Source organism: Teleopsis dalmanni, chromosome 1 (genome assembly GCF_002237135.1).
Source record: "Teleopsis dalmanni isolate 2A chromosome 1, ASM223713v2, whole genome shotgun sequence".
Classification (NCBI taxonomy): domain Eukaryota; kingdom Metazoa; phylum Arthropoda; class Insecta; order Diptera; family Diopsidae; genus Teleopsis; species Teleopsis dalmanni.
In genome coordinates this window covers 39995469-40008387 of record NC_051846.1, presented here as the reverse complement: position 1 = coordinate 40008387, position 12919 = coordinate 39995469, and the positions used below count along the sequence as shown (strand labels likewise).

Genomic DNA, 12919 nt, shown 5'->3' with positions numbered 1-12919 from the left:
GTGCGAGTGCTGCTGATGTTAGAAATCGAAATAAACGATAATCTAATGATATAAAGTCATGACTACACGTTAGTTGATTTTTGGGCATATTAATCTTGCATAAAAGCATAAAGCAAAATTTAAAATAAATCAAGTAAAATATAAAAAATTAATATCTAAGACATATAAACAATTACTAAAAAATATTAATATTAATTCAATTTAGTCAACACTAATAGTAACACATCATCAACACACCAACTTTAAATAACACAAAAAAAAAATTAAACAAATATCTAAACAAAAATGTATAAAAGCCAATTAATTTTATTTCGTACACAAACAAATTATATATGTATATATAAATAAGCGTAAAATTTAAATAAATAAATAAAAGCTGTATATTTATAATTCTATGTATCGTTTTTGGAATCGTCCTTGTATTTCGTATTCGTACTATTTGACGTCGTTGATGTGGCAAATAAATTCGAATTCCCGCTCATACGTTCAGCAAAGCGTTTAAAAATATTTGTACCAAAATTTAAATTTGTACTATTATGGTTTGAGGTCCTACGTAGCGAAGCAGCAGATGCGCTGGCAGAGGAATCCCCTAAAGATTCATCATCTGTTAGTTGTGTTATGGATGTGTTCGTATGTGTGTTGACCGAGTGATTACTACCAAATTGTTTTGTAAAACTGCGGCTTAAGCGATTCTGGTTATTAGAAACAGAATTGGATTGTGAAGAATAGGATTGATCTAGAGTGGCTGTAGGACGATCACAAATGCAACGAAACTTTTCACAATGAGGACACAAAAGTGCTTTATCCAACTGAAAGATAACATATAGAAAAGATTTGTTGCTAATGCAATTAAGTTTTAAAATAATGAATTTAAGTGCAGGTAGTAGGTACCGAAATGTCTATGCATGTTCAAACATGTTTGAAAGTTTGGCTTATAAATTAATGGAAAGTAATGTTAAGTGCAAGCATAAAAGTTTATGAAATAGCAATGCAGGAAAATGATTGAAGTTTAAACTATATGACCTTATGACCATTTATAATAAAGACATATGGAAGTAAATTTCAGTTAATTTTTAAAATATTTGTAAGCATTTTTTATATTTTCCCAAAAATGTTACAATATTCTAACAATAGTTTAAATATAAATATAATTATATGTGCGAGGGCGGTTTGATAAATCAGTGACTTTTTGAATAAAACAAATTTTTTTCGGCAAATGAACATTTTATTTTTCTACATAATCATCTTTTAGCTCGATACATTTAGTCCAGCGTTTTTCTAATTTTCTTATTCCCTCCAAATAATATGTTTTCTCAAAGCTCTCAAAATACGCGTTTGTTTCGGTAATGACTTCTTCATTCGACTCAAATCTCTTACCGCCCAGCCATTTCCTTAGGTTTGGAAACAGAAAATAATCGCAGGGGGCTAAATCTGAAGAATATGCTGGATGGAGCAGCAGTTCGTATCCCAATTCGTGGATTTTCGTAAAAATTCACGAGGTTGTCTGCTTTGAACGGCTATCAAACACCAACTGAACGACGTAACTTGGTCAAAATTAAAAAGTTGCCCACTGGTAGATAAGGCGGGAAATTCAAAAAGTCACTGACTTATGAAACCGCCCTTGTATACACAAATATATACGTATTTGCTCATTAAAATACCCGAGAAATTCAAGTATGCTCGACTTCAAATATTTAAATCAAATTCCGAACTATATCTTTAAGATGTTTGAACATGTTGGAACTATTCGAACTGCTTATCTGCTATATCTTCCATTTTATTTTTATTTTATTTTTATAAATCGGTATAACCGCAAATAATCATACACAATCTTCGAATTTTTTGAAATGGCTAGCTTTGTTCGTTTCAATTATTCGAACAACAAAATACCTGAAGCATCGAGCAGTTCGAAAAATATTTGATACATTTAAATTAATATTGTGTATTTAAACTGATAATGGTTAGGATATTTTAAGTGCTGAATTTAATATATTGGTTGGCATAAATCAAACTTGGCTTTCCCAAGTTTCCATGAAATCTAAAAGCATTCATATATAGTAACAGATATAAGAGCAGCGTTTTATTTTTAAACGCATATTTATCAAATTAGTGCCCTAGCTAGAAAAATGTTTGATTCAGTAACCGCAGGTGGAAGACGCGGTAGAGTACGTCCGCAATTTTGGTGAAAGGACCAGGTGATCAACGATTTGGAGGCGCTCGGTACTACCAAATGGTGTCAGCAAGCTACTAATCGGACTGACTGGCGGAGGCTATTCGACGCGGCCAAGGACGACTCACGTCTGCAATGAGCAACTGAGTAGGTAAGTAAGTCAAATAAGACTAAAAACCTGTGCAGTTTAAAATTATAAGAATTTAAATTGTTTTATATTTGCCATCGTCCATACAAAAATTGAATATATTTTTCTGTATATGCTTATACGGACATGACGCATATGACATATAGCTTTATGATATATCTCCATAAAATAATCAAACGAACGAATATATACATGTGCTTAAAATAAAACACACTTTTATGTCTTGCTTTCATCAAGGATTAAGATATAAATTCTCAGCAGCATTTATTAGAGCAATTAAATCTGTGAATGCAAATGTGAATTTAATTTTTTTTCTTGATGTACCCTTCATACACAAAATTATAAAGCAATTAAATAAATAATTAAGTTAAAACATTTAGTTCAGTTTACTATTTCTCATTACGCACTATTAACTTTTATTTGAAGAGGAAGTCGTGCTTTTCAGAATTGTTTATTCATTGACCACTGCACTCCTTTTGGTGGTCATTCTGTTCAGCGTATGAAGAACGTTAAACCTTGGTATCACAATGGTCCATTATTTGACCTTAAGTGAATTTTGCTCTACAAGACCGCCTCTTTAATCTAACCTAAACTAAGTAAATTTCATACAACACAAGACAGCATAGTTGTTGTTGCAAAATGAAGATTATTTTTCGAGTATAAATAGATTTGAATAGTTACTTTATTGTGTCTGTGCTTCTTCACACAGATTAAATGATATACACGAATGAAATAGTTGGTGACTAAATATTTGAATAAAGTCCGTTTACATAAATTTTTAATAGCAAAAAAATGAAACTATGAATTACAACTACAATATATTCATGGGGGTAGCCAAGTAATTAATCATGACGGAGGAAGTAATATTTTAACATAGAAAAAGAGTGCATTAGTTCTGCGACCTCCCAAATAAGATAGATCAATAATAAAGGACACGTGCAAGTGCAGTTATCTGTAACAATTGAAGCCAGATAGGGAAGCAAAGGGAAGAGAGTGTGATGTGAGTTCATGAATTTCACGCAATGAAATTTGCTGCGTTTCTTCAGCTTGACACGCATACATATGCAATGTTATGTTTATGTTTACCTTTTAATGTTGAATACTCTGAATTTCTGTGCTCTGCACTACTACACACAAGCATTTTATACGTTTACAGAAAACAAAACAAATTTCACACTCATGAGAGTTCATGACAGTTTAAACTGAATTGAAAGGTCATGTTGTCGTCAAGTTCATCTCACGTTCATGATAATATAAATAAGCCAACACACTTGTTTGAACTTTGTTGCTAAATGTGTGCGCTACAAAATACCCCATGGAAAATCGCATTTAGTTTAGCATGAAATTAGAACAACTCGCACACGCCCTTAATAACCATTTCTTCCAATAACTGCATAATCACTGCGTTTGATTCGCAAGCTATCTTATTGAGACTATACCCAATTCAAACTATATCAGATAATTTTCCTTAACTACTTATGTTAACTATCTGCAGCTGTTGTTGTTGGACATAGTTTTGTTGTTTTCAAACCCTGTTACAAAATTCGAGTTTTTTAGGATTTCACTCAATAATTTTTGTTTGATGAATCTCGCTCTAATTCACTTGAATTAATTTGAAGCTGTTGCTGTCAGTATATATTGCATATTATACATCATATATATTATAACTGGCTATAGAATTTCTTATTTCTAAACCTAATTTTATAATATTCTAACAAATCGTTACTTCACGCTCAAGACAATGATGGTAATTTATTTCAAATTAAGTTGTCGTTTTATTCGATTTGCCAAGATAGCTGTTGATTTTTTTCATTTCAATAACCTTCTTTTTTTTTTGCTATTAGTTTTTATAAATGCAAAGTCTTGCTTTCTTTCCTGATCTGCTTCTAAAATACTACCACGGATAAGTTTAAAGAAGAAATTCTAACACTATTTATATCTTTTATATTATTTGATATGACTTCACTAGATTTTACTTGAAAGCGGTTGAGCAAGTTTAGGAACTACAATAAAAATTTTTATATTTTGATGTTAAAGAATTTAAATATGAATGACAAACTTTGGTTAGTCACAATTTTATGTTAGCACACACAGTATATATATATAACAAAAATATATGTTATAAAACAAAACAAATTTATATTATAAAATAAAAGAAATATAAACAATAAACAATGACAACTAAAAAAGCATTTACTTACGTTTAATTTTCTTAGCATATCTGCGACAATATTTAATGCAGTTGTGCGGGAACTTGCAGTCATTGCATTGCCATTAAGCAGATTATCAGGATCTTGATAGCTTTTTCCTAAACAAAACAATTTAACATACAAATTAGTTAACAAGCAACCATACTTTTAAGGATAAATTAATTATTTTAAGTGGTAATACTATTAATACATAAATCAAGTCTACGGACGTACACAAAACACATTTAACAAATCGTTTTAAAATTCTGAAATTAAATTAATAATAATAAAGATAGTAGAAAAATGATGTATGTAAATGATTTTTATTCAAAAATGGAATGCAAAATGTTTTTTTATATAATTTTACAAAAATAATACATTTTGTTTACACAATTACATCAATTATAACTTAATTTAAAAATATGCAATTTAAAAAAATACTTCATTAAAAAATAATAATTAAAATAAAAATAAAATTAGAATTAGAATTTTTAATTTCAATACTACAATAGAAAAAATACTTAAAATAGGAAATAAATGCTTTTATGTAGAAAATGCATAGTTTTTTTTATGAATGTACTATAAATGTGTTTCTGTGTAGTCCTGCATAATGCAAGTAAGTTTTAACAAATCATTATAAAATGATAAGATCATATTAAAGAATCTATAATTAATTTACTTGCTAGTAGACTTTGATTTAGATAATTTAAAAGCACGTTTGGTTTGTTTAAGTGAAGATAAAATCTTACTTTTTAACGATTGCTGTTCATTCAATTCGTTAATGTTCATTGAGCCACTGTTAATTGTAGTAGATGATTCATAACTTTTCAGATCACTTAAACTTACAGCTATACCATTTGGTATACTTCCAGTTGATGTATTAATTGCATTGTTAACCGCGCCATTTGATTGTGAATATCGTCCTTTAATATTTAACTCTTGTTTTAAGTCTAAAATAAGAGATATATTATTTCTTGATTCAAAAAATAAAATAATAAACTTTAAAATACCTCTCGTTTCATCCATTAGTCTTTGCAGTTTTTCTTGTAACATTTCTTTTTCATCCACTTCCAATTCGAGCAGTGCATTCTTTTCGTAGGCTTTATCGAGCATTTTTTCGAAATCTACAATGCTCTCGTTTAAAATACGATGAGCACGTTCTAAATCATCGTTCTTTTGTTCCAACTGCCTTAAATATTCTTTCATGGAATCACGTTCTTTCTTCACAGACTCTAATTGCTTTTCTACATTTGCAAAATCTAAATTATGAGAATCAATTTTGAGCTGAAAGAAAAGATGAATTTTATATATTAAAATTAATAGATATATTATATATTTATAATTTTTTAATTATTAAGCATTTTATTATATGTTTGACTAATAGTCTCGATATAAATATTTAACAATAATATTACTTCTTAGATTTTAAAAATAATTCGAACTGATCGAAACATTTGTTGTTGTTGTGCGGATCTGTTTGTAAAATCGCTTTTGAGGGTGGCGAAAACACTTGGTCGTCGGAATTGACGAGTGGGTCCGGGACGTTCTTGGAACCGATCGATGTATTTCGAGGAATTCGATGTTTGAATCAGATGTTCAAGCACACGTATTTGAACATCAAATGTTCGAAAATACTCGAACAATATCTGTGTTGCACTTGAGCATTAATGTATCTACAGCCGGTAACATGTACTTTGTACATGTGTACTTTCATATTATTTGTAAAAACATAAGATAATATGAATTTCCATTATATTTATCATAATAATAATAATTTATTTTTATTTATAATATTTGTAGACACATAACAAAACATTTGTTGTAGATAAAAAACAAATCTAAAATAAAATAAAACAAAGCGGAATTGCTACTCGGACTGCTTGAAGATGTTGAATTTTCGAACAGTCAAAATATTGAATCCAAATCTTCAAATTCGAATATACTCGAGCTGTTGAATCACTATCTTCTTAGGTAAAAATTCAACTTGAATCTTAAACTCAAAATAAACAAAATCAATTTTATTGATTTGAAAATATATTTGAAATCTGACGATATTCAGATTATCCTGAGGATTATACTATATGAACTGTTATTTCAACTATTTGATCTACAATTTCATTATTAGGAATTATTTTATTCTTATATATTATTTGGGAAAGTTTATTATTTAAATAAATTAAATTCTTGAATTGAATGATTTCAAAATTCTGTTACAGAACATAAATTTAGTTTTAATTTGGGAATACTCGAAACAACTGTATGGTCAGCCAAAAATTCAATTAATTAAAATAATGAAAAATTTTTGTTGTAAGTCAGTTCAGTTCGAAATCTCTCTTTAACATAAATTTAGCAAATATTAAATACATGAATAAATATTGCAGTATAACCACATATGTCAAGTATAAAATAGTACTCCAACACGAACTATTCGAAAACTTCGAACAATTTAATGTCTAAGTGTGCTTCTGCTCAAGCACAGCGATTCACTCGAAAATGTTTAAAAACTAGTTCGAACTATACCTGTTTAGCATAGAGCAAAACGAAAATAAGATAAAATAAACTTGTTATTCGAGTAGCTCGCACATCTTTAAACAGGTTCGATACTTTCGATTATTTGATATGCTTAATCCATATGTTCGAATTCGAATACACTTAAACACTTCAAGCAGTAGTATAAAATTTCATGTACTATTACTGACAGATGACTGAATTTAACTTAACTAAATATTGGCAAATATGCTAACATATTTAAATCATCTTTAAATTAAGAACTAGCTTTAAAATTTTTGTGAAAGATGGGATACAAAAGGTTTTTGGGATTTTCATAAAAAAATGGACAGGAAATTAATGAAATCAAGTTTGAACACACGAACCTTCTAATCTCATCACGTTATATTTATACACGATTTTCACTATGTCTTGGATTAATATATTACGTTTAATATATATTCTATTAAACAAGAAAATAATGTTTTGATATAACAGTACACATATTATGTAAGACGTGCTTTTTTTAAATCTTTGTTCGAAAAACCGATCCAATGAATTACTCAGCTATGATATCATAGTACAATTTTAAAACGATTGCAAATTAATTATGGAATTGTCACGTATATTTTGTGTACAATAATAGCTTAATTTTTCTACTATAGAAAGATATAATTTAAATTCATTGTAGTTCATATAAAATTGTATTAAGCTAAATTAAAAACTAGAAATATAGCTTGAATGAAATCCACGACAATAAACCGCTTAATGAAACACTTGAATTCTTTAAATTATTGATACGGTTCAATTGTGGGGTTATCTAGCTTTTCTACTATTGATTCCGGGCAGAATTTACATGCTACAGTTCGAATTTCGAAAAAGCAACACACATTTGTCGACAATTCCTCTTCAATACTGATTTAATTTGGAACCGATTTACAGACCTGGTTAAAATACACTGAGAGTTTGATATTATTAGTTCAATGCGTCTAATCGCTAACTGCACACGTACTGGTTGATTTAGATGCTGGTATTATACATTCGTTACATCTGATAGATAACTACTAAGTTGATCGATTAGTAATGGTTATAAAAATAAAATTAATTTATAATAATAAGGACGGTAGAAGGAAAAATGTGGAAAAGGAATAGCGTGAATCAAAGTGTGCCTTTATATGAGAGAAGTAACTACTTAAAACATGGATATATCCTGACTGTAATTGAGCTAGGACAGTTTTTCTGCACATGGAAGCCAACGCTCTTCTCTGAGGATATTAGACGGAATCCTGTTTTAAGCTGTGTTTCTATGCAACCGTGGTCTACAAGAAGAAACTGCAACAATGTAGAGGGATGTTAGTTCTCGTTTACATTTGATATCACTGTCAGTATCAGCTCTATTGCAATTAGTGTCGATGTAAACATGATGCGAAAAAATGGACTAATAATGGTACGTACGTAGTTAGGTAAAGAAGACGGCTATTAAACCTCTTCAATTCTCAAATGATCCTATTATTTAATAACTGACCAGACGTATGGCAGAACATGAGTGTTTGGCTGATATTTATTTTAGAGCAGTTGTGGAGTAAGTTAAGGATTAGTGTGTCTATATGTTTAAGTCCGGATTAATATAAAGCTGGACAGTAACTCAGCGAATTTTCAGTTATCCGTTGAACTTATTTATGTTAGAAAGAATTCTAGCATTTATGTGAGATAAATGTGAAAATTTCACTGATTATAATGTAAGAGATGTTTTGAAGCAAGTTAATGTTAGTATATTGTTATCTTTTAATGTGGGTCATGGACAATAATACAACAAATGTTTAGGTATCTTTTCTTCGAATATCAAAATACACAAATTAAAGGAGTTTAGGTAACCAAACATCTGCTTTAATAGAGCACTGGTCTATAGCACGGCATATAGCCGAACTAGGTCTACCCTGTAGTATTTTCTGGAGTACATGTCTAGGAAAACACACCAGAACACCTATTGTATCTATATCCGGGCTTGTCTAGAACCAAACTTAAGCTTTTGGTTGCCCCCTTCTTTAAAACACTCGGCAATATTTCCAGTATTAACATTGAGCAGATGCTTCCGGGTAGTTCTAACATAACCATTCTTCTATACATTATTGCGAGAAATTATGAAATCTCTTAGCTAATTGAGGAGCATTTGTGTCTCCCTCCACTTTATCTAAGCTAGGTAATCCATTTTAACTAGTGTTCTATTGAAATATAACTTATTAGGTTATTATCACGGAAGTATATTTTAAGGCCGAACATCTCTTTTTTATGGCATAATATTTCATATTTTAAGAGAGTGCAATTCTAAATTAATGTGAGCATCCACAGAATTAAACAATTTTTTTATCTTTGATTTATCTTTGATTTGATTTTGCTTAATGTTTACTTAACATGTGTAAGGTTGGAGTGGCGGCATTGTGTACTAAGAAAGTTCACTTGAACGTTGGTTCGTACATAGACAAGAAAGTCAGTAAACGATCAACCCTGAAGAAGATAACGACTCCCCCATTAGGTAAAGGTAAACCAACCTGATAATTTTATATATACTAAACATAATATAAGAAGTTATTGTAATATATTTAATAAATTTGTAAGGCAAAAAAAAAGAATATATATATATTTATATATATAATCATTAGCATAAAAACAATCCTCCCCTTTATATGGCATAAAATAATTGTTTATAAATAATTAAAATTTTTGCTTTTAAATTTGACTTAATTTTATAATTTACCTTTAATGATTCATTTTCTTTTTCTAATACATTAACTTTCATTTTGAGATCCTTAATGACAGCCAGTTTTTGATCGATTGTAGCATCCATTTCCGCTTCCATCTGTCTTGATTGCTCTACATATTCATCGTATTCTTGTTTTACATCTGTCCACCTTTATTTTTAATAAAATTAAATAAAATTCATTACTGATGTGTGTGATTTCAAATAATCGGAAGTAAATACTCTTTGTGATAAAGTTTAGCACGTTCTTTCCAATATCGGCATTCATCTTCGACGCTGTTGAACATAGGTGGAGACTCCATATCTGTGGCTTTCAATTCAAGTTTTTCTGCTACTGCTGCTGCTTACAATGTTGTTACTGTTGACTGTCTGTCTGTCACACCGATTTCGATTTTTTTTCGTTTATTTTCCTTTTGTACAATTCTCGCGTAATAAAATTGATAAAAAGATTCGTTTCGTATCTCTTGTCACTGTATTTAACTCTGTGCTCTGTTTTCTGATTTAACTTTCTGCAAAGTGAGAAAAATCAATTAACTCGTAATTATTGTTAATAATCACATTAGAAATAATTCATTTTGTTTTTGTTTAGCTGCTTTCACATGTGCTTTCTAATTTTGTTGGCTTTAATACAAATTTTATAATATTTTTCCTTCAGCGACTTACGGCGGCGTCTCCACTGATAACGAAATCAATTTTTTTTACTCTACATTTTATTTATAATTTTCAATTTAGACACTAACACAAAACTATTGCGTTTCCGTAAATAAGCAGTTAAGGTGAACAACACGCCAAACAACAATACAAAACACTTCAACAACCCTAGCCAGCGCTCAAGGCAAAATGAAATCATCGTCTTTTTATAAAGCATAACAAAAACAATTTTCAAATATTTTTTAATAATATTTTCCCCAAAGAAAGAATTGTTTAATGTTGCACTTACAATTTAAAAAATATCTTTATATAATATATGTACAAACTGTAAACTTTCTTAAAAGTATAAAAATGAGCAAGAATTATTTTGTTTGGGAAAAAGCCAATACTATAATATTGCCAACTAATCAGAAAAACCAGTATAATTATTCGTTGGCATTTAAATTGCGGGCACGTTCAGTCAGTGCACGCGAAAAATATTGAAATATTTTTTTGCAATAACAAAATATATTGTACACATATTTAATACAATAATTTAAAACAATATTATAAATAAAGTATTTAATGGTTATATATAAATAAAGAAAAATGTTCATAGTAGATACATATGAAATTTATATACACGAAACATAAATATAATACGACTTAACTTCCATATATACTATAATTCTCTATATGTATATATTTATTATACCTATATTAATAATATATAAGTTTATTATATATTTATTTTATTATTATTAATTTATTATTTTTAAAATGTCTATCGCTGACAGTAGACAAGTTTCTATTGCTGATGGACAAAACCGAATTTTGGTGTTGTGAACTGCAAACTAATAGCATATTATAGATAAATTTGTCTGTCACATTTGAGCAGTAGAAGTTTATCGATTAGACCATAAAATGCTGTTAAAAAATTTTATAAACTCAGTTTAGCATTTAAATTTAATACAATTTTTGTTTATTCAATAGTTAGTAATAATTCATTTATATTTTTATTTTCTTACTCGCTTAATACTATGTTCAGACAGTCAAATTTCCTTAATTTCATTAAAATGAAATTAAATTAATTTGGAAATTTTTCATACTTCTGCAAATTAATTAGATCATATGTTTTTGTTTACAATCTTTTGCTTACAATTGAATGTTAAAAATTACATGCTCAAAACTAAATTTTAAAAATTAATTATTGTAACTATAAAGTATGGCAATCAGTAGTTTTATTCGCTTTAGTGGATTTCCGATATGTGTGTCATTATTTTTAACTCTATTTTAAAGTTATAACAGTCACAATTTTTTTCCCTATATTCAAATTTTAAAATTTGCACTACTTTCAAAATATTTTCCCGGTTTTATGAAAGTCAACTTCACTGACATTTATTGAAAACAAAATATTACTTTTTCGTTATTTTAGTTCTATATATTACTTAAAATTTATCTTACGCATTGCAGCCTTCGTTTTAACGAAATTAAGGCCATTTTTCTAAATTTTGTTCTAACCTTAAAACTGAATTTAATATAGAAAAATCAACTTAATTGTGCTGAAACGAAAATGAAATTAAGATATTTACAAAATTAAGGTGTGTCTGAACATATATTTGCTTACAAGTGTGATATGTTATATATTGAGAATAGTGGCTGTTGTATTTTTATTTTGTTCTCTTTTTTGCTTATGTGTGTTTTTTCAAATATTTTTAACAAAAAAATCTCCTTGTAGTTAACTTCACCATGTGTACAAACTTTTTTTTAATTTTTTAAATATATTTGTGAACGAATAATGTAAGTATTTGTATTAAACTATAAAATAATTATATTAATAGAGTTTTTTGTAGGACAAAATTAGTCAGCAATAAAAAAGAAGGGTCACACAAATGAATTTGCGTAAATTTTCACATGCAATAATTATTTTATGCGAATGAAAACGACGAAATCTTAATATGATTAACAAAAGTTACTTCAGCTGCACTGGGAATACAGTATTAGTACTTTTACTTTACTTTTAAAAGTTTCTTAATGTTGGCAAGAGCTGAACGTACATTTTTATTGTAATGTTAAAATTACACTTACATATATCAAACCTGCTGAGCTTATTTTCATATGATAAATGGCATATTTTGCTGCGTAAGTACAATAATTTGAGAACGAAATTTTGACACTTAAGTAACGACATAACACTAAAGTGAAATTTGTTTAAATTTTATGCGACATTTTAGTCACCTAAACTTCGAACACTTCAATCTAAATTTACTGTCTAATTTTGTTGCCCAATTGTTCATTTTTAGGATACACTAAAATTTCGTCAGATGACAATGTATTTGCAGCCAAATATACTATTATATTTGATTTTATTCGTTTTTGTCATAACGACAGCTAAATATATAAATAAACAAATTAGGGACATGTGAAAACAAATCATAGTTGTTTATCTGTAAAATCATATGAAACAGCTGTAAGTTTCAGAGTAACCTTGCTACTCTGGTAAAATATGTAGAGTGCTATAAATTAATCTCGAGTGT

General features: G+C 28.6%; 1 protein-coding gene across 3 annotated transcripts; it reads right to left on the bottom strand.

Moving 5' to 3' along the window:
- Positions 1–354: 354 nt before the first annotated feature.
- On the bottom strand, positions 355–10793 carry LOC119667441 (nuclear distribution protein nudE homolog). Of its 3 annotated transcripts, none has more exons than XM_038076737.1 (7): positions 10693–10793; positions 9975–10261; positions 9750–9903; positions 5518–5791; positions 5257–5457; positions 4520–4626; positions 355–809 (listed from the first exon to the last, which is right to left on the bottom strand). In XM_038076737.1, exons 2-7 carry the CDS (start codon positions 10052–10054, stop codon positions 393–395), a joined length of 1233 nt encoding a protein of 410 aa, XP_037932665.1. In that variant the 5' UTR covers positions 10055–10261; positions 10693–10793; the 3' UTR covers positions 355–392. The 3 variants fall into 3 exon arrangements, with proteins under 3 accessions (XP_037932665.1, XP_037932661.1, XP_037932666.1); XM_038076733.1 differs by lacking the exon at positions 10693–10793 and adding an exon at positions 10416–10543; XM_038076738.1 differs by lacking the exon at positions 10693–10793 and adding an exon at positions 10416–10543 and having other exon boundaries at positions 355–692.
- Between the last annotated feature and the right edge of the window lie 2126 nt (positions 10794–12919).